General features: G+C 48.2%; 1 protein-coding gene across 4 annotated transcripts in view; it reads right to left on the bottom strand.

Annotated features, from left to right (window-relative positions):
- GMPPA (GDP-mannose pyrophosphorylase A) overlaps positions 1-16,791 on the bottom strand; it is a 54,344-nt gene extending 37,553 nt beyond the window's left edge. For 2 of the 4 annotated variants that reach the window (XR_009760558.1, XM_061609405.1), the window contains exons 1-11: positions 16,174-16,790; positions 15,125-15,222; positions 14,866-14,969; positions 14,037-14,232; positions 13,829-13,888; positions 13,382-13,512; positions 12,706-12,840; positions 11,480-11,577; positions 9,792-9,838; positions 9,540-9,632; positions 5,071-5,239 (exon numbers count right to left, since the gene is read on the bottom strand). Coding sequence is in view for 3 of the 4 variants with exons in the window: in XM_061609405.1 (XP_061465389.1) it covers positions 5,071-5,239; positions 9,540-9,632; positions 9,792-9,838; positions 11,480-11,577; positions 12,706-12,840; positions 13,382-13,512; positions 13,829-13,888; positions 14,037-14,232; positions 14,866-14,969; positions 15,125-15,222; positions 16,174-16,213 (1,171 nt within the window). In the remaining variant the exon portion in view is untranslated. Of the gene's footprint in view, positions 1-594; positions 4,937-5,070; positions 5,240-9,539; positions 9,633-9,791; positions 9,839-11,479; positions 11,578-12,705; positions 12,841-13,381; positions 13,513-13,828; positions 13,889-14,036; positions 14,233-14,865; positions 14,970-15,124; positions 15,223-16,173 lie in introns of those variants that run through there. The other 2 variants (XM_061609406.1, XM_061609404.1) reach the window with 2 other exon arrangements.
- Between the last annotated feature and the right edge of the window lie 4,893 nt (positions 16,792-21,684).

The following is a 21,684-nucleotide window of genomic DNA, read 5'->3' as shown; positions in this document are numbered from 1 at the left end:
CTATTGAAATTAATGGACTTAGTAGAAATGGATAAATTGACATGTCTACTTAGAGAAAAATCGACAGATACATTTCTTAAGGAATGGAAGCCTCTCTTAGACTTTTTGTTGAAAGATCAAAATAAAATGATGATATTGGGATTTGACGATTAACTAAGACAGCCTATGGAGAAAAGTGATCCTGTATGTATACATTAAGGGACAGGTTTGATATATATTATATACTTATAGCTGATCTGCGACAAATCGGAAGTCAACTATTTTATTTTTATTTTTTTTTTGTATTGTTATGTTTTTTGACTTTGTTTTGTTTGTCTTTTGAAAAATTTGAATAAAAATTATTAAAAATAAAAAAGGATCCAGAAATCATAACACTATAGAGTTGGAATGGGTCCCGCAGGTCATCTAGATCTACCCTCTGAATAATGCAGGAATATTGCCACTACGCATCCCAGACAGATCGCCATTCAACCTCTGCTTAAACACTTTACATGTTGTGTGCCACCCCAATCTCCAAGCTGTGTAAGACTTGCAGGGTTTCTGCATTTACGCAGGGTTTGGTTTCCTTGGAAAGAAGGTCAGCAGAGACTATGGTGTCTTGTAGGATATATGGTTTTTATTTACACACATTCCAACCTGAGTTTAAGATGGGGGGGGTTCACAGCATTATCAATTCATCAGATCTTGCTCCCCATTGCCAATAGCTTTGGAAGTACAGACAGCAAGCAAACCTCTCTGTCTGACTCCAGTTCTCAGCTTCTTCAGACTAGAATAAAAAACACACAAGCCTCTCCTTGGCTCCAGGAAGGGGAGGGCTCCAGCCAGGTGATGGCGGAGGGGGGCGTCTCCCCTGAAAAGAGTTCCAACAGCTCCCTTTGGTTATGCACATTGACCATTCAATAAGTCCATTAACTCACAGGCTAGCTTAACAAAGGAAACTAGCCTGACCAATAGAGCAGGTTTCTTGCTTACATATCCCAACTTCAGATACAAGATTATAAGCTTTCAAGGGACACAGCAAAATCATCTATCTCAGCCCCCAATTCCATAACAATATTATGTCACAACACAATGGCAGATGGACTGTGTTTGCCTTGGCTGGTCACAAGTGGAACAGGCCTAGTCTACTGAGAGAGGCGGCAAGCAGCAACATTTGCTGATAGTAGGATTTACTTTATGCCATATATAATCAGGGCTGGGGAAGCTGCAACCCTCTCAGGTGTTGTTGGACTACAACTTTCATCAGCCCCAACCATCAGGAATGATGGGAGTTGTAGTTCAAGAACACCTGGAGGGCCACAGGGTCCCTATCTCTGGTATATATCCTGCAATTCGCACAGCGGCTGCATGCATCTAACTTGGGTTCTCTTTTTCTTGACCTTTTATTTAAAAGCACGGTGACCAACACTGATCCCATGGTTGTGGAGACACCCACAGTGTTCCACCCCCCAGCCTGTGGTGGATCCCCCTCCTCATCACCAGAAGCAGAAAGCTGGCAGGCTAGGAGAGAAGCAGTGGCCACCATCCATTCACTCCTGCCTGCCCTCTCCTTTGAGTAGTTTTCATGGATGAAGGTTCTGTCTGGCTTTCTCAGAGCCCTCCCCCCGTCGGTCTTAGGGCCCTGGCAAATGCCCTGTCTTGATGCGTCCTGGAGCCAGCCATGGACTTATCAGAAAGCATACCTAGGACTATGCTGCTTGATTGTTTTCTTTAAATGGAAGTGGCAATTTCCAAACTCTTAGTATGTAAAGCCAAGGCTATTTCCCCCCCAAATGTACTTTGTTGCAGTTATCAACACTGCATTTTCATTACCCGCTCTCCCACTGTTACAAGATCCCCGTGGAACTCCTTACAATCTGCTTTAGATTTAACTACCTTGAATAATTTATTATCTGCAAATTTTGCTGCTTCCCAGTTCAATCCCTTTTCCAACTCATTAATGAATATGTTAAAAAGCACAGGCCCCATTATAGATTCTTGAGGTTCCCTGTGGTTTCTCTCTCTCCACTGTGCAAATTGACCATTTATGCCTGCCTTCTATTTCCTATCATTCAATCACTTGCTAATCTACAAAAGGATGCCTCTGCTTATGCCATGACTACTTAACCTTTTGCAGGAGCCTTTGATGGGGGACTTTACAACCTGTTTTATAAAAAGCCTAATTACACAAATCTTTCCTCTGTTTACTTACTGACATTCTCTTGCATGCTTGATTTTGTTCCTGGAATCATATCTATATAAAAGCAGCTACTCCATCTTATTCCAGGATTACCAAGGAACAGAGCCCAGCATGAGCCTGCACAGGGAGGCCTGGTGTCATTATCAGTGGCATCCAGAGCATGCTATTGGACAGAGTAAACTGCTTGAAATGCAAGGCACAGCTCAGAGAGTTTTTGTTTTGAATTACACCTCTACTCCAACCTTGGCAGTATGTAAAGTGTTCTACGATCCTCTTCTTCACACTCACAACCCAGCAAACAGACAGCCAGCAATCCCATTTTATAGAGAGCTGCAGCTCAGAGTAATTAAAATATGTACTTAAAAATATGACCTCTTTGTTTTATTTTCTTTCTTTGTCTTTGGTAATGAAAGAAGCTGCGAGTAACAACTAACAACCAGATAAAAGATGCACATGCATGCCCCGTGGATAAAAAACACAGCAACAAAATGATGAAGTGTCAATGTCTTCATTACTGTGAATTTTACCCAGGCCACAATCTGATGAGAAGCAGTAGAAATACAAAGAGGAAAGGAGAAACTCCAGCCACAGAACAGACATTTTACCGGTTCAATTCAATGTTAAGATTGATGCAATCACAGACAGACAACAGACCGTTTCAAACAGAACTCCACTACTTGCAGGAACCCTGGTTAGCCGTCTTCTCTAGTGCTTTTACCAGCTCACCAGGGTGTTCTAATTCCCAAACATGCCAAGGCAGAGAGGCACCCAACCTTAACCGTTCCTTAGACTTTAGAAGGGAAATTGCTAGGAATTGCTTTGGAAACAGGAACATCCTCCATAGTTGTTTACAGCAGCTACAGACCCAATTTCAACATGTTCTCAGTGTGCTTTACATATGGCAACCATTTCGAAAACCTAACTCTCTCTTTCTGGTGCTGAGCTATATTAGGAATGGGAGTTTGGCCTCCCTCTGGCACAGCTTAGCAGCCCCTCAATCTTGAGTTTCAATGCAAAGTCAGTGCATGGCATAAGGCAGTTGGAATCCTGTTATTAAGGCAAGGAAAACCAATCACCACTTTAGTTGAGCCTGTATGATAAGATGATCAGATAAGGGCACCTTGGGACAATAGACCAGAGACACAGGAACATCTGACCCTCCAGCTCCCATCAGCCCCAGCCAGCATGGGCAAGAGTCAGAGATGATGAGTCAGGGATCCAGCAACATCTGAAGGAACACAGGTTCCCATCCCTGCAAGAGACAATCCCTCCCCTTTCAACATCAGCCCTTGCATGGAAAGGTAAAGCTAATGGTTGAAGGATTTCCCTCTCCCTGGAATGGAAGGCAAGTATGGGTGCTCCGAACCTGTTTCGCAGCACTGTGGGAGTTTCTGTGTGCTGCAGTCTCCATTGCATCTGATCCCAAGAGCCCTGCTCAGTACAGGGTCCTGTTCCATCCCTTGTGGAAAGTTATTCCTATTCACTTAAAACCTCACAGACCCAAGCACTTTCCTCAACATACACTTATTTTATCCAGCTGCAGTTGATCACTCGCCAGTATCTACTCATTTGTCCTGGAGCTTTAAAATCAAAGCTTCAGCTTGCAGCAGAGGCGAAGCTATGCAGTAAGTTTGCCTTCCCCATTGCTTTCAGGCTCCTAGAGGCTGGGAACCAGTTCCTTGGCAAAACAGAGGGCGGGCAAACACTCAATGGGGCAACTGCTTGGCAAATAAATGAGAGCCCATGTACATGGCAGTTTCCCACAGGCCCAGTTTGGTGAACAAGCACAGCCAGAGGAAAAAAGCAGAGGAGGACACAATGTGGTTGGATTTTGTAGATTTTTTCCACCATGTGGGCTGCACCATCTACTCTGAAGCTGCAAGGCCCCTGTATTCTACCTGCATCTTACTATGAGGAAACAGGAGGACTGCTGAATGGATGTATGCAAGATCCAGATGACATGCAGGTGTGGCCCCAGGTCTCTCAATGGTCTAGGTCAGGGATGGGAAACCTCAAGCTAAGGGGTCAATGTGGCCCTCTAGGCCTCTCTGTCTGGCCCTTGAGACCTTCTCCAGGCCACATGTCACCAGCCTGACTCTGCAACCTCCCCCAGTGATTGTGACTGGCCAAAATGAGTCCTTGGTCTGTGATAATGCCTCTTCCTTGCTCAGGCAAAGGTAGAGGTGGTGGGGGAGAGACTGTAAACTTCTGACTTTTTCATGGCTGGACTGTGGCCTATTGTACAAAAAGTAAAAACTAGTTGCCCTGCCCATTTTTGCCTGTGGCTCTGCCCACCACTAGCATGTGACCCCTGCACATTTGTCAGTGACAGAATGTGGCCCTCAGGCTGAAAAAGGTTCCCCACCTCAGGTCTAGGTACTGTGAAAAAGCAACAGCCCCTTTCCTTGCCAGCTGCTTTGGTTAGTGCTTTCCAAGGGAGGTTCTGCAGCAGCCCCAGGACAACGGGCAGTCAAGCCATCTGACATGCCAGAGAGAAGCTCACATCTCCCCCGATCTTCACTGGTGCCAAGGCAGGAAGCCTCTGAGCCAGCGGAGCACAAAGACGGGGATGTGGCTTGAGGGTGGGTTTGATGTCGTCTTCGGCCCGCCTCTGCTCTCCTCTCTGGGGACAACTGGAGGTTGCCTCCCACCCCCTTCAGAGAATGATTTGATTTTTGAAGCTGCGACTGAGTTCCTTGTGGGGCAGGACAATGGAGTTCAGGATGACGACTTCGGCGGGGATGGTCACATTGCAGCCTGTCAAGGAGGGAGCAGCATCAGAAAGTGGGTGGGTGGGGGAGAGGGGAAATGTCGCCTCCCACTTAGAAACACAGGAAGGCCTTGCTCATCTGTTGGGGGGAGAAGGGGGTCTGAAGGGGACAGAAGCTTACCCAGAATGGTGATGGACGGGGTGAGGCAGCCATCCCGAAAGAGTGTCTCACTGTCTATCTTTGCATAGGGATCATTAGGGTTGGGGTCGCTGGGGGTGCCCTCCACACGGGCCCAGCGTCCAATGTTGCTATCCCAGCCCACAATGCTGTTCAGCACACATGTATGGTCCTGGGGAAAAGGAACAGGAAAGCAAGAGATGAGGCGCTACACAGGACAATCGAGGCCAACCCGTCTGCCTGTGAACCGAGGCAGGAAAGGTCTGCTGCCCTTTATACAGAATGGGGAACCTGGGGTCCTCCAAAGGTGGCCGGACTATAGCGCCCATCATCCTTTGGCCATGCTGACTGGGCCTAATGGGAGTTGTAGTCCAACATGTCTGAAAGGCTACAGGCTACACATTCCTGCCCTAGGATTTTTCAGATGGCACCACCCTGTGATTCAGCAATCCTGCCTTTATTTGGGAGCTGGATGCTGCCAAGGACTGGTGTTGGGAATTCTAGGGACAGCCCAAGAGACAACACTAAATAACATCAAATGCTTAAAGGGAACACAGAGAAAGTGAAAGCAGGGAGGAAGGGACAGCAGCGAAAAAGTCTAGGAATGGCAGCAATGAGGAAATCGCATCAGCCTCTGCGGTACCTTTTCTGGAATACCACATCTACCATTTATGTTATTATCACGTTTATATCCTGCCTTTCCTGTAAGCAGCAGCAGCAGCATACATGGTTCTCTTCTCCCGCAGTGCACACCTTATTATATCCTCACAACAACCCTGGTTGCTTCTACACAGCTTGTTCATTGAGCACTCAGCCTGATTTGTTTGCAGGGAGATTAGATGACGTTGGCTATTTCATGAGCATCCCTCCTGGTTTGTTTCTGGGGAGGCTAAACGGCATTGTGTCAAACAAGTGTTATCCCATGCTTTCCAGTGCAGTTTCCTGTCACTTTCCTTATCGCAAAAAAGGCCAAACTGTCGGGGAAACACAAGACCTCCCCGTCAACCGTAACTGCACAATGCAACTTTCCAGTATGTGACTGAATCCCACCCAAAAATAGTGACAGTGTGACAGGGTTCCCTGTGAGGGAGGGTAGGCTGAGATGGTAAGGTTGCCACATTGCAGCGCTCATGCAATTTTGTAAGGCTTGGCTGACTGTGGGTCCTGCTGGTCCAGCCAATGAATGCAGAGCAATCTTCAAAGTGGCATTAGTGTCCATGCGAGAAGAAGCTCTGTTTGCAGCCATCCCAGGCTCTGGAGCTCAGTGCCTTTTCCATCCTGCTCATCCTATCAAGATCTAACCATATCCATAACCACACAGGAAAGTACATTGGCAGGAGATTCAGGACAGACAATAAATAAAATAAAATAGTACATAATGTAGTGGGAAGCCCGTCCCTGTAGTGCTGCTCACATTTGACAGAAAACCTCACCCTGCTTGGTATAAAGCAGTTTCATGGGACCATAGCGTAAATGAGGTTACCAGCGTCCTGCCCCCCTGAAGATCATGCCTCAAAGAGGACGCAGCTGCTTTGCCTGCTGCTCCATCAGCCACAGAGGGCATGTTTATCCCACAGGCATTTTCTCTTCCTGCTGCTACAGTGTTTTTAAAGAACGGGGCCAGTGTCAGCACTGGGCATTCTTGGCGAACTGCCTGGGCTCCCAGTGTTCTGGCAGGGCCCCGGGTGACCAGGCAGCTGTATTTGACCAGCATTTACATTTCCCACAATGCCCCTGATGTAGCAGCACTCATTGTGGGAAATGTAAATGGCAGCTAGGGCCCAATGACTCAGTGCTGCTGAAAGGCCTGCTGCCTACCACCACTGACAGGGAAGTCCACCAGGGCACATCAGGGGAGGACGGGGACCTGCCAGAGGACACTTGGTCCAGGGTTCCCTTCAACCTGGAGCTAATCTGCTCGAGGCACAAGCATCACCCCAGGGGTGATGAGTGGGTGGTAGGTTGGGGACGCAGCTGGCAAACGTAAGGATTACTGTTGTGCAATCTTAAGTGTAGCTCTTCCCAACCACCACCACCTCAACCTTCCTTTTCCACTTGTAAGAGCCCCAACTATTGGCTCAATTGATTTTATATAAGAGCAAACAACTCCTATTTATTCACAACTTTGTGGAGTTGTTTCATATGCATTACTGAGAATGTATGTGGAACAATTTAAGCCCTCGGAAACTATGCCACACAAATACTAGGACTGCAATCCTAGACATACTCAGGGCTGTTGGAAGTGGGGCAAGAGCAACTCTTGTTTGGGTTCTTTTGTGTGTATTCCAGAAGGAAGATAGAGTTAGGGTCCTCCAGCTGGCTAGGCTTGCCTACCTTAACTGTGCTCTTCTCTACCTAACTTCCTTCCACTGTAAACTGATATGCTCAGGGAAGCTCACCTGCCCCTCCTTCTTTTGTCATCTTCTTCAACTGTCTGAGGAGAGAGGAGACATCTTTGTCTTTGCTCTCTCTCCTGAGCCATGAGGGCAATACACAAGTCTAAGCATTGCGCCTCCAACTTAGTTAGTTAGAACTAGGTATGCCTTTCTACCTGCTATGTATTTCCATAAATAAAGTAGCTTTTTTATTTTACTAAGTCCTAAGTCTCAGTGATCTACATGCAGGGTAAAAGCCTGCTACTTAGGCAAATACACACACTGGCACACGCAGCTCAGACTGCTGAGTTACTCTACTCATATTTTCATAACAAGGGCCAAGCTAGATGTGATGTTAAATGCGTCTTTGCTTTTAATGTGCCAATAGCCACTGGGGTTGGGGGCTGATCGTTTATTGAGAGAGAGGGAGCGTTTAATCTTTCCCTTGGCTACCGTGGTCCTGATGAAAATTGTGCCTCCAAACCTGCCCAGGTTTTCCTCCCAGTGCAAACAGCAGCTGTGGAAGAGTGTTTTTTTTCATCAGGGGGACAGAGGAAGGGTTGAACCCTACTTCCCTGCCTGCTGCAATCCCAATAATCATTAGCTCTCCCTTTCCCTGCCGGGGATATTTTTGTATTTTTTTAAAAAGTGCACATCAAATGTAAAAACACCTTTATCTTCACATTTAATTTGGCCCATACTACGGAGTAAGTTCTATTCAATTCAGTGGAGCTTATCTCTGAGTAAGCCTTCTTAGGATTGCAATGCGCCTTTAACAGAAAGTGGATGTAGGAAGCTGCCTTATACAGGCATACCCCGCTTAACGTTGCTTCACTTAACGTTGCCTCACTATAACATACATGCTCCATACGTCCCCATACCCAGCTTAACGTTCACGCGCTTTGCAGTAACGTACATTTTATTTGCATGACGCTGCTGCCATCTAGTGGTGATTGCATGCAGTACAAGTGAAGACAATTGCTTCACTTAAAGTAGATTTTCACTTAAAGTACACTCTCCGGTCCCATTGCGAATGTTAAAGTGGGGTATGCCTGTACTGAGTCAGACCATTCATCTACCTGGCTCAGTATTGCCTCTGACTGACTAGCAACCACTCTGCAGGGTTTCAGACAGGAGCTTCCCCAGCACTACCTGGAGGTGCCGGGCATTTCTAGTACTGGAGCATACTAAGAAAGGGGGGAAGAGAGAGAAAGAGAGAGAGAGACAGAGAGAGAGAGAGAGAGAGACAGAGAGAGAGGACATCCATCATTTTCCCTCATAAATTCTTACAGCCCCCTTTTAATGGGAGTAAAACGTGGAGGGGGTGGAGGAAAAAAAAGAAAAAATGTTCACCAAATAGCAAGGCATCGCTGTAGGAGAGATGGTAACCATGTTGCTGAATCACACTTTTAAATGTTTTAAAGGGTTTCATAAGCACTCCTATATTGAGTGGAGGAATCCTCAGTCTCTAATATTGAGGATGGAGGAAAAAAATCTACTTGATTTGTAAAAAGAGTGTGATATTGCACAACTGAAGAATGGGGAGGAAGCTGTATCACAGTGATGTCACAGGCATCATCCAGTACACACCAGCTATTGATTATTTATTTATTAGGGTTATATCCCGCCCTTCTTCCCAGTAGGAGCCCAGGGTGGCTAGAGGGAAAAGGAAGACTATTTTTACCTGTGACAAAACAGGCTGCTTGAAATCAGGAGAAATACTACTTTGAGGGGAAAGTGTCTGAATTCCCAGCAACAAATGAGCAACACAATTGCACATTTATTCTTCTAAAAACAATAATCTGAGAAGTTCCCTAGGGTGATGCAAGACAGTGGGGCAGTATTCAAGTCACCTTTTGCACTAGAATTAGCATTGGTGCAATGGCATTCCACCCACCCCCGCACACCATCCCCACATCTGCTCTGGAGGGTTGGAGGTAACCCCAGAACAGATTTAGAGGGCCTGCAGGGGAAGGAGAGGAGGATATTGTTCTGTTGGGCCAAGAGAAATCCTTGTGCTCATGGAATGTTTACTGTGGCGCCATGCCAAATACAACCCTGGATCTTGACCCATTGGATCTTGGCAGCAATACCTACCTGGAGAGAAGCCCCATGCAGAATGATGGATTCCCGCACACGCACTCCAGTGCCAATCGTCACCCCCTTCCCGATGGACACATTTGGACCTAGCTGCAGAGGAAACGCGCAGGGTGGTCAGTGACCTGGGGCATGCAAGGGGCCCAGAAACTACATCAAAAGTGCACAGCTCCTTAAGATCCAGCACAGAAACCTCTCTGTCCCACATGTGCTGGAGCCGGACGATGGACACAAGACACCCAGGATACTTACCACAGCACTGGCATCTACCGAGGCTGTTGGATGGATGTAGACGTTCCCTGCGTAGAAAAGAAGCAGCAACAGAATTAATTCTTCTTCTTACTCCATGATGGGGAAGATCCACTGCCATCCCTCTGAAAGTTTCGCTGCAGATTTTCTGCTTTTCACAGCAATATGGGCTTCATTACAATGCTGAATATCTCTGTGGACATCCAACGTACTGAGCTGATAACCTTGCCCTAATGCAGAGTGTGGACAAAATTGCTAAAATTCCTCTACAGCACAAAGAACTGCCCCACCATAGAGGTACATGCTGAACTAAGGAAGGCTCTCACCAAGTATAATTCTGGGTGCAGCAGGAGTGCTCTTGCTGAAACTGTTTGTTTTCTCTTGAGTGATACTAATGGCAAAATAGCAAGACAGATAAAATTGCTGTGGAGATACAGAGATTTAATTTGCATTAAAGCATGTTTCTTTGTACTCCTGCAGTCTATTTATATTTTAATGCAGGATTTGGAATTTTGAGTTTGCATTATTGTACTGATTTGTTGCTTTGTGTATTTGTTATGGCTGTTGTCTTGAATGCTGTGGTGTTGTGATTTTACCCAGTATAATTCTAGCAGGCTCTGGAACCAGGTATAATACTTCCAAATCAAACAGAAAAAGGTAACTGAAAACAGAAACAGATCATAGTTCCCAATCTGTTAAACATTTTCAAAAGCTTCACATCATAAGCAATGCAAAAAGGAGAATACCTGATCCCTAAAGACTGAAAGAAGGGACATCACACACTTTGGAGGAGCCATCTTCAAGCCTGGTATCCTCTACACATTGCTGGACTAAAAAAGGGGTGGTGAACCTTCAGCTCGTGGGCTAATCTTGGCCTATCAGAGGGTAGAATTTGGCCCACGGGGCCATTTTCCCCCAAGCCACGCCTGCCCACCCATCAGCAGATGATGGGTGGGAGGAGCAGGCTTAACCCTGGATTGGCTGTCCCAGTAGGGACCAGGGTCGTGCAGCCAAGGCAGCAGGATTTAATCCCTGCTCATCAGCTCATGATCTGCTTCTCCTTTAAATGGGAAGGCAGGACGGGGGTGGCGGTGACTGGGGGGGAATGAGAGACTCCTCCATCTCCCTGCTGCCGTAGTCCACCTGCTTAAAGGAGGAGAGCTTCAAAGAGGCTCAAGCAGGAGCACGGGGGCTGTCTTAAAGCTTTTGCAGGTCTCCCCGTGGTCCCCTTTTAAACCTCTGACGTCGGGAGTTAAAAGTGGGACAAGACTGGACAAAGCTGTGGGAGGGATTTTGCCAGGTGATGTCGTAATGACATCATGTGACTGACAGGTGGGCAACCACATCCACCTGTCAAATTTGGCCCATGAGGCTGATCCTGTGGAGCCACCCCTGGACTACAACTTTAATCATTTCTGCCCATTGGCCATGCGTGCTGGGGTTGACGGGAGTCGGAGTCCATCAACATCTTGAGGCCGCCATTTGGGGAAGGCTACATGGAGCAACGTGCCCTTGGCAGGCACAACCTGAGGCCCTTGGAAACTGAGCCAGCCACATAGTCTCTACCCAGCAAACCTATTGCCAGAAGGGATGGTCCCTTTATATCGTGGAACAAAAACTGGGTGTCTCGTCCTGCCAACAGAATGCATTTGCGTTTTTGCCTCCCAAATGAGGAAAGAGAGAGCCAATACCTCGGATGGTGGGCCCACCAGGTCGGTTCTGGGCAAGTCTCTCTGGGTGGCAGTGGCTGTAGCAGCTCAGATAGAGGCGATTGGCGTAGATGGCAGACCTGGCAAGGAAAACAAGCCAGAAATTAGGCCTGGCCCCTGCCTCATCCCATCATGACAGCCTCTTGAGGACAAAGAAAGGAGAATGCAGGACTGCCTACCCAAAAACAAGTTCTATGATCAAAAGGAGGAGAATAGTTTCTATCCGGGATGAGGCATTCTTCTTCTGCCTCATCCAGCTGACAGTACTGACTGTAAACCTGCCCCCCCCTTCTGCACCCACCTGGGGAGTTCAAACTCATTCTCTTTCTTTTTTCCTCCTTTAGAAAATTGGACTTCCTCCATGGTCAGAGGCAGCATGCTTCTGAATTCCAGTTGCTGGGAACCGCAGGAGGGGAGGGAGCTCTTGTGCTCAGGCATCTGGTTAGCCACTGTGAGGACAGGATGCTGGCCTAGATGGGCCATTGGCCTGATTCAGCAGGGCTATTCTTAGGTACCTATGATTCCAGCCTGCCTTGTGACAGAACCCCAAACCTAAGCTCAAAAATAAAATTATGGAAAATTGAGAACTGCACTTATACTGCTTCAGTGATCCACATATTTATTAGTCTGGATTTTTTTTCCTTTTAGACAATACCTGGGAAAACAGAAGGAGGAAGCAGCGTAGAGTCTGAACCCATGTGGGCTAGGGCAAGGACAAAGAACCTGTGCCCTCCCCTTGACACTGCTGGACTCCAGCTTCCATCAGCCTCAGCTGGCATGTCCAGTGTTCAGGGATGATGGGAATAGGGGCCCAGCAACCTCTGGAAGGCCACAGGTTCCTCATCCCTGGACTAGAGACTATGGAACAGTGCTCTTGGAGAAGGAATGAGAGGCCGTGATGTGAGTCCACGGTCAGCCCCCACACAACCTATCCATTTCCCAGTATCTGAAATAACACTCAGCAGTTTCTCTGACTTTGCCACTGTCACCAAATTTCTGAGTTTCCCCCATTCCCTGCAACCACAGAATCCAGATATCTGCTAAAGAAAAGAAAAGCTGATATCCATAGAGAGCAAAACCATGCAAGATGTTTGAGTCACTGTCTGGCAGTCTCACAGACAAGCTTACATCCATCTCCTGCCCACCACTTTTGCCACAGAGCACCCAGACTTGCATCCGATAGCCCCTCCCTCTCTTTTCCCACTTACCCAGCAGATTTGATTTGGCTCCAGAACCCCTCGGTTTTGTAGGCAAAGAGGCGCCCCTGCCCAGCAAGAGCTGTGAACACATCCTGCTCCAGCCGGATGGCTTCAGCTCGCTGCCAGCCATTGGTACTCTCCTCTCTGTGAGAAGGAGGCAAACAAAAGATTAGGGGGTCAGCACATGGCTCAGAGGAAAGATGATGCGCAGCTACCAGGGCAAGAAAAGACATTTCTCTAGGTCAGGCAAAACAAATGCTCGAGTACGGAAACAGCACAGGGCATGGGGAACCTGTGTGTCCTTCAGATGTTGCTGGACTACATCTCCCATCATCCCCACGCACTGGCCATGCTGGCTGGGGCTGCTGGGAGTTGGAGTCCAACAACATTTGGAGGGCCACAAGGTTCCCCATCCTTGGGAAACCAAGAAGCCAGTTCTAAGCCTAAGTACCCAAGCCCTACAGAGCCACAACACCATGACTTGGGTGACTGGGCATGCGGAATGAAGGACACTTACCCAATGCATAAGCCCCTAAATGTAGACAAGGGATGGCAGGAGGAGGAGGAGGAGGAGGAGATGGAAGAGACACAGAGAGAAAAACAGAAAGAGAGAGATGATAAGTGACCCGGACCTGCTACCAGGAAGCAGGAAGGACTCAAAGGCACCGTTTGGAAAGACACTCACTGAAGCAGCTCCTGCTGGTTCCGCTGAAAGACTGCCCGGATGTGATGGAAGATGGCTGGCGTGAAAAAGTAGATGCCACAGTTGATGAGCTCACTAACAAAAGTGCTGGGCTTCTCCACATAGTGCAGAACCTGGAGCAGAAAGGCGACATGTGGGGACGTGAGAGAAAAGAGCTTGGTGAGTTGCCCCGCACAGTGCTGGGGCCTGCTCTGCTCGAGTCCGGAAAGCAGCAGGCAGGAAGGACATGCTGGGTGTGTAGCACAGAGATGGGGAACCTGCAGCCCTCCAGATATTACTGGTACTCCAACTCCCATCAGCCCCAGCCAGCGTGGCCAATGCTCAGGGATGATGGGAGTTGTAGTCCAACAGCCACAGTTCCCTGGTGCAGTAGTTCCCTCTGCCTGGGGCATGCCTCTTCCCCAGTCTCCCCTCCGGTCCTCCGCATACCTCGAGCGTGTCAGCATTCGCCACAATACAGCCATAGTTCAGGGACTGCTTCCTGTTGGCCTAGAGAGAAAGAATATTGAAGAAGCATTGCAGAGGGGGTAGGGAAGGAGGAGCATTCACTGCAAGGGGTTGCTTGCTGCAGGGCAGCATTGGGCAGGGGACTCTGGCAAGGCAACAGACATTTAGCCCTCCACAGGCTGCTCATTACCGTAGTGCCCAGCATGAGGAAGCTGTCCGGAGGATTGCCAAGCTGCCGGTGGAAGCCGAGCATCTCGCCAAGAGGAAATTCGGAACAGACATCGGCATTTAGCACAAAGAAGGCTTCAGGGCTACCTGAGAGGATCTGGTCCCGGAAGTGGTAGATGCCCCCGCCTGTGCCAAGCGCTGCATATTCCTGCAGATACCTACAAACAGGGAGAATAGATAATGTCCACTGCAGGAGGAGGAATCATTCGTGCCAAGGTTTACAGTGCATTGGCAAATGCAACTGGCCATTTCAACAAGTGCATAGGACCACAGGGAGCTAGGCCATGGGTCCATCTAGCTGGGTATGGTCTATGCCAAACTGGCAGTGGCTCTCCAGGGTTTCAGGCAGCCCTACTAGGAGATGCTGGGAGTTGAACCTGAGACCCCACATGCAAAGCAGAGGCTCTGTCCCTGAGCTGCGGCTGGTCACTAAAGGCTGTGCAGAGTTGGGATCGAAGTGGCAGATTCTAAAGATGGATCGCCCTCCCTCACACTTTCCTTGCCACGACCAACTGACCAACCAGGGCCAGCCTAAGACATTTTTCTGCCTAAGATAGAGGACCAAATGGTAACCCTAACACCACCCCACGCTCCTGGTGCACAATGAAAATAATTTTGGCGGAAAATCCCACCAGCAGCAGCACCTCCACCTCAGCAGAAACCTCCCCCCTCCATTGCATGTATATGTATAAATACCTTCAAATATCCTAACAATTTATTGGCCTTTCATGACACCCAAAACTGGTGGCTTCTCTCTACCTAATGGCTGGGCCAGCCCTCCAACCACCCACCTGATGGGGATTTTGAACTCTTGCTGGGCTGACACCAGGAAGTGGCTGAGGGCCTCGTTGGGCTGATAGAAGCCAACCAGGAGAATCTCCTTCATGTTGGGAACCTGTAAAGACCAGAAGGGAAAAGGCAGTAACCCCCAGACAGCACAGCAGGTACCAACCAGGAGACCTAACCTCACTTTCATTTTATCGGACCCTTATTAAAAGAATATGCTGAACTGCCCCCTCCCCCAGTTTCACCTTAATCCCCTTTCGTTACCTTAGTGCATGCCTCAATGTGGTGCTGAACCATGGGCACCCCTGCCACAGGGAACAAAGGCTTGGGCACCTCAAAGGACAATGGTCGGAAGCGGGTCCCTGCAAGGGGAAAGACAATCACAGAATTGTAGGCCACTGGCTCGCTAAACTCAGGAGGTACCCCACCCAGGTCATGGGCTGCTTTCTGAGGAACGGTCTGCCTGCAGAAGAGAGCAAGGGTGGCTAAGGCATGCTGCCAATGTCTCTTGGAGATTCCTGAAGAGCAGCAGGTAGCTGCAGATGCCTCAAGCAAAGGCTTGATTGAGGAGTGGGAAGGATGCAAGGTGGCCAGAGGAGGGGTATTTCCGATATTCAAGGAAAAGGAGCAGAACCCACCCTTTGCACGTAAGAAAGAATAAAGAACAAGGGTGATTTTGAATGTACACAGAGTGTCATTCCCCTCACCATTAGCTATATTGTTATAATGGACGACGACGACGACTACTACTACATTTATATCCCACCTTTCATCCAAGGTGGCATACATGGTTCTCCTCATCTCCATTTTATTCCCACAACGACCCTGTGAGGTAGGTCAGGCTGAGAGATAATGATCAGCCCAAGGTCACCCAGAGAGCTTCAAGGCTGAGTGGGGATTTGAACCCTGGTCTCCCAGATCCTTATCGAACACTCACAGTCAACTGACAATAGTCATATTCTCTCTCTCTCTCTCTCTCTCTCTCTCTCTCTCTCACACACACACACACACACCGACTTCCAGGGGGAAAGCTTGCCCCCAGACTCAGACATTAAAACTTGCCACCCCCCTGTCAAGACACGGACTCGTGTCAGGCCCCTCTGCCTGATCGTCTTGGACCAGACCCCCTTGGGTGCTGCAGTTCTAGGGCAGTAGCAACAGAAAACGGAGTCGATCCTGACCAAGTTAGAAGGCGGATAAGATGGGTGGGTAGACGATCGGAGAAAACCAGAGGTGGCTGGTCGGGTTTAGTGGCTAGGTGCATCCGAAGGCAAAGCTTGGGTGCCCGCTTTAGGCGTGCCTACGCCTCTCACCTTTCTGGGGGCCCCCAATGAGGATCACGGCTTTCAGCATTGTCCACTCCGTCTGGGAGGAGGGTAGGGAGCCTGTGCGCGCACGGGACGAGAAGGCAGGGTCACCCCACAAGCTATCCTCCTCTGCGACAATGACAGGGGAAAGAGATAGCTGGTCTCGGCAGCGATGCTACTCCCCTTCCTTCCCTCGCCCGACCCCGCTTGAACGGCGAGTTTTGCTTCCGAACACGTGAGAATGCCACGTCACCGCTAAACAAGTCTGTCACGGGGCGGGCCTTCAGGGATCCAGGCTGTGCGACGTCGTTCCGGGAGAGGCTTCCGCCCTCCAATGAAGCCTCGCAGAGCTGCCCTGGGCAGGTGGTGCTGGGCAGAATTGGGAGGAAGTCAAATGGGACTCGGTGGGGGAGTTGGAAAGGTCAAGCAGCGGTGGGCTCAGGCGGATACCGTCGGTAGTGTGCCCGACCAGTCAGGAGTGGCCACCACCGTCGCTGCAGCTACAGGCACATCTTGGAGGGGGCCTAAATCGTTCCCCGATTCATTCTCTGACCGCCCGGCACACTCACTCTCCCACACTTATTGCAACAGACAGGAAGAGCTCCTCTCGCTGCCCAGGCGACTTTGCACTTTGAGGGCAGAACCAGGAATTAGTTCTCAGCTTTTCAGCCTTTAACCATGTGAAGGAATTCTGAAGGATGTTGTTTTCTGGGCATGCTCAGATGGCTTCCTCTCTCCACTTGAGTCGTATATTCAATCCCCCCACGGTGTCCGGGATTTGCGAAAAGTAGTGGGACCTGGAAGAAAATGTTGCCGTGCGGAATGATGTTGTTCAGGGTGCTAGCCATGCCCTTTTCCAGGATACTCTATTCTACTCTCACCCCATCCAAACAGTCAGAATTCTGTGTCCGTTGAAAATGCTCTGGCCCCATTGGACTTTTTTTTAAAGTTCTTTCTCCCTTGGGGTTTCCAACCCTAAATATTTTTTGTAAACCTTGTGGTTCCCCTATGGCTATGCATTCCAATGCCTCCCTCTTGTGCATGGACGGTTCATGTTGACTTCATACATATCCATACTCAGATAATTGTAACCCACGCTGGGGCCTTATAGTGAGGGGTGACTAAGAAATCCGATAAATAAGAATAATTAACTTGAGTTTACTATTAGTAGATGCAGATATCTTACAAGCCTGAGAGAATAACTTCCTCGGCTATGAAGAGAAAGCTATCCCGACTGAGCAATGGGTGCAAGAGATCAACTAATAAAAGTAGCACTTTGCCAGTACTGAAATGTCTAAAGGAATAGGTGCTTGGATTTCAGGCCTGGTGGATGATATGAGGAGGGCATTGGATAGGGGAGAATACACATTCCTCGTCCTCCTGGATCTCTCAGCGGCTTTCGATACCGTTGACCACGGTATCCTTTTAAACCGCCTGGAGGGATTGGGAATAGGGGGCACTGTTTTACAGTGGTTCCGTTCATATCTCTCCGGTAGGCAACAATGGGTAGCATTGGGGGATGAGGTTTCAGACCCTTGGCCTCTCAATTGCGGAGTGCCACAGGGTTCGATCCTCTCCCCCATGCTATTCAACATCTATATGAAACCGCTGGGAGCCATCATCAGGAGTTTTGGGCTGCAGTGTCACCAATACGCGGATGACACTCAGCTCTATCTCTCATTTAAGTCCTCACCAGAGTTGGCTGTGAATGCCTTTTCCAAATGCCTGGAGTCCGTAAGTGGATGGATGGGAGAGAACAGACTGAAGCTAAATCCTGACAAGACCGAGGTGTTGCTTGTGGGTGATAAGAGAAGGTTGGGAGATTTAAACTTGGTGCTCAATGGGGTGAAATTACCCCTGAAGGACCAGGTCCGCAGCCTAGGGGTCATTCTTGAGTCCCAGCTGTCCATGGAGGCTCAGGTCTCGGCAGTGAGCCGGGCAGCTTGGTATCAACTACATCTGATACAGAGGCTGCGACCCTACCTTCCTGTACATCTGCTCCCACGAGTGATACATGCCCTGGTCTCCTCTCGTTTAGACTACTGTAATGCGCTCTACGTGGGGTTACCCCTGAAAATGGTCCGGAAATTGCAGCTGGTACAGAATGCGGCGGCACGCTTGATAAAGCAGAGCCGTTGCCGGGATCATATCACCCCAGTGTTGGTAGATCTACACTGGTTACCAGTTGTTTACTGGGCCCAATTCAGGGTGTTGCTATTGACCTTTAAAACCCTATACGGTTTCGGCCCAGTTTATCTGAAGGAACGCCTCCAGTATCACCAATTATGCTGCCAAACAAGATCAGCCTCACAAGACCTTCTCTCGGTCCCACCGGTGAAAACAGCTAGGCTGGTACGGACCAGAGAGAGGGCATTTTCGATTGTGGCCCCCACCCTCTGGAACTCGCTTCCTTTTGACCTTCGACATGCCTCCTCCCTGATGGGTTTTCGCCGAGCCTTAAAGACCTGGCTATTCAGGCAGGCCTATGGGATTTCTGGGGTGGACTAGTTTTATGGTGTATTAATTGAAAGATGGTTTTAGATAAATTGATGTTCCTGTTGTGATTTGTTGATTGTATATTGTTTTATTGTATCTGAACTGCTGTACGTCGCCCAGAGTGTCCGTTGACTCGGACAGATGGGCGACTAACAAATAAAATTTTATTATTATTATTATTATTATGGAAAACCATCCCCCCAAGTGAGTTTGACAGTGGTGCAGTGGAGGGGAAATTCAACTTTTTTTTCCAGAGCAGGAGCAATGACGTTATCAAGTGAATGAGGTGATAATAAGGATTTCAAGTTTGTGATAGATTAGCAAAGAGGCTGAATACTTCTTTCCCTTTCTTTAATGGGTTTTTACTTCATGCTACAGATCCTCCGTGGCGCAGAGTGGTAAGCGGCGGTAACGCAGCCGAAGCTCTGCTCACGGTCAGAGTTCGATTCCAACAGAAGGAGGAAGTCAAATCTCCGGTAAAAGGGGTCGAGGTCCACTCAACCTTCCATCCATCCATCCATGGTCAGTAAAATGAGTACCCGGCATATGCTGGGGGGTGAAGAAAGGCCAGGGAAGGAACTGGCAATCCCACCCCATATATACGGTCTGCCTAGTAAACGTCGCAAGACGACACCCTAAGAGTCGGAAACGACTCGCACTACAAGTGCGGGGACACCTTTACCTTTATTTCATGCTAGCAGCTTAAAATTTAAATTGCACAGGGGGTTGCAGGAGTTGCTTATCAGCTGCTAGGCAATACCTGCAAACTCCCCTTTCTGAAGCAATCCACTTGGGATCTCTGATTGGAGCCAATGCTAGCAAGGCTTTTGTTGGAAGCTAAATTTAAAAAGTGCAGAACTCAAACCCTGCTTGCCAAGGTATAATTGGGAGCACACTTTAAGGCTCCTGATTGTTCCTTTGCCTGCCCCACAACCAAGGTGGTGATGGTGGGGCAGATGGCCATGGCTTAAAGAACATGGCCTTTTGCATTTCTAGTTAAAAGATGATTGCATTTCACTGGGCTGAGGATCTTTTGATAAAGTTCAATGTATTTTATAAGCTGAACCTCTTCAGTCAGAAGTAAGCACTGTGGAGTCTAATGCAGCTTACTCCCAGAGAACTATGCATAGGATAGAATTATTATGCTATATACTGCTGCTCTTTGGTGTGTGTGTTAAAATAATTGATCAACACAGCTAGCTGCATTTTTTTTACTTTCCTTGGGGTGTGGCTATGAGGGCCGTTGTGTTGAACTGCTGCTTTTCAAAATGTACCATTGCACCACTAGAGTGTGATCTACAAGAGGTTGCCTATTTGTGGAGAGAAAAATACTCTACATATACCTAGAGGCACTCTTGATTACTCTTCACCAGCATGTGCTCTAGTCTTCAGCCCTGGCAGTCAAAATCTGTTCTGCTAAGTCCTGGCTCATCTTCATCTTTGTGAGTATATGTGAACAATTCACACACACACCATATGGGTGTGGCAGGAGGAGCCTGCATGACATAATCTGTGAGAGATATAGGGGACTGTGTGTCTCTGCCACGTGAACAAGATGAAGAACAGCTGTGCAGGCCAAACAATCCCTGATATGGTCAGGAAGGACTATTTATATCTCCAGAGGAGCCTGCTTGGGGGTAAAGGAAAGGGATCCTACAGTGTGCTGTAGTGCCTGCAGGAGGCAGCATTGCCAAGGCAATAAGGGCAACATCCTGGTTCCAGAGCTGGCTTCATTGAGAACCAAACTTCAGGAAACAAAATACCTGAACTAATGCTTTGTGCAGGGAGAAGTTGATGACTTTGGGGACAGTTAAAAGATTTTGCAGGTTGGAGTAGGGCCCATTTGCTTGATGTTATAACAGCTGGCAAGACCAGCTTGATCCCTGGAGAGTGCCAGTTTAGGACCCAAGTATTTAAAGGAGCACCTCCCCCAATACCTACTGGCCTATGCTCTGAGATTGGCAGGGGAGGCCCTGCTTGTGATGCCACTGATGGGCATGTCTTGGGAGGTGGCCTAAGACAGGGCTTTCTTGGTGGCAGCACCCCAAATGTGGAATTCCTTACCTCCTGTCACTATATAGATGTCAATTAAAAAGGGCACATGGCCATAAATAGACTCTGGGATTTAACAGTTCTCTTAATGCTGCTTTATTATACTGTTTTTAGTGTTGTAATTTTTAGCTGTTTTAATTATTGATTGTATTTATTAATGTAAGCTGCCTGGGCTTCTTTAGGAGGAAGGGAGGTATTGAAATGAAATCTATTTATTTATTTATGAAATTTCCGGCAGCAAGGAATAAGGAATATTGGAGGAAGCTGGTCAGGTGGGAGGGTGAACATCAGCTCCGTGCAAAACTGGACTTGTTGCCTGATACCATATCCTTCACTGTACACCTAGCTTGGTGGAATAGCTAGCATTTGGCGGAACAACCCCACCACATTTTGGAGGCTGGTCCTATGCATTACATTTAGAGCTGTATTTCAAAGAGCTGCCTATTTTTATTTTTACAGAAGATCATAACGAGGACTAGAAAACAAGTGCTTAATGTGAAAAGTAACATTTCAAAGTCTAGCAACTCGTTAAGGCTGCATCAGTATGTACACTTAACTGGGAATAAGCCCCACTGAACCCAGTGTGGCTGTACCTCGGAATAAATACTACCAAGATTTCAGTCCTGTAAAGCTGCTATACCTCTTGAATTAATTGAGTCAGACCTCTTTTCCCTAGGAAATGTTATACAGGAAAGGAGGTGCAAAGTACAGAGGAGCAAGAGGGCAGGGGTGCTGTGTGTCTGTGTAAGAATTAAAGAATGAGATAGGGCACAGAAGCCTGTTCTCTGAACCAACAGAGGCTGTCCCCAGAAACCTCTTTTTTATATAAAGGTTGTAGAACAGGCTGCTAATCTATGACTACAAGAAAAGTTAGAAACTCTTTCATTCCCTCAACCCCCAACACACAAATGAGATTCCTGGGGTGTTGATTTCGCAGTGAGAAGTTGCACATAGTACATACACGAGCCC

This window comes from Rhineura floridana, chromosome 2 (genome assembly GCF_030035675.1).
Source record: "Rhineura floridana isolate rRhiFlo1 chromosome 2, rRhiFlo1.hap2, whole genome shotgun sequence".
NCBI lineage: Eukaryota > Metazoa > Chordata > Lepidosauria > Squamata > Rhineuridae > Rhineura > Rhineura floridana.
This window is presented reverse-complemented; position numbering and strand designations above follow the sequence as displayed.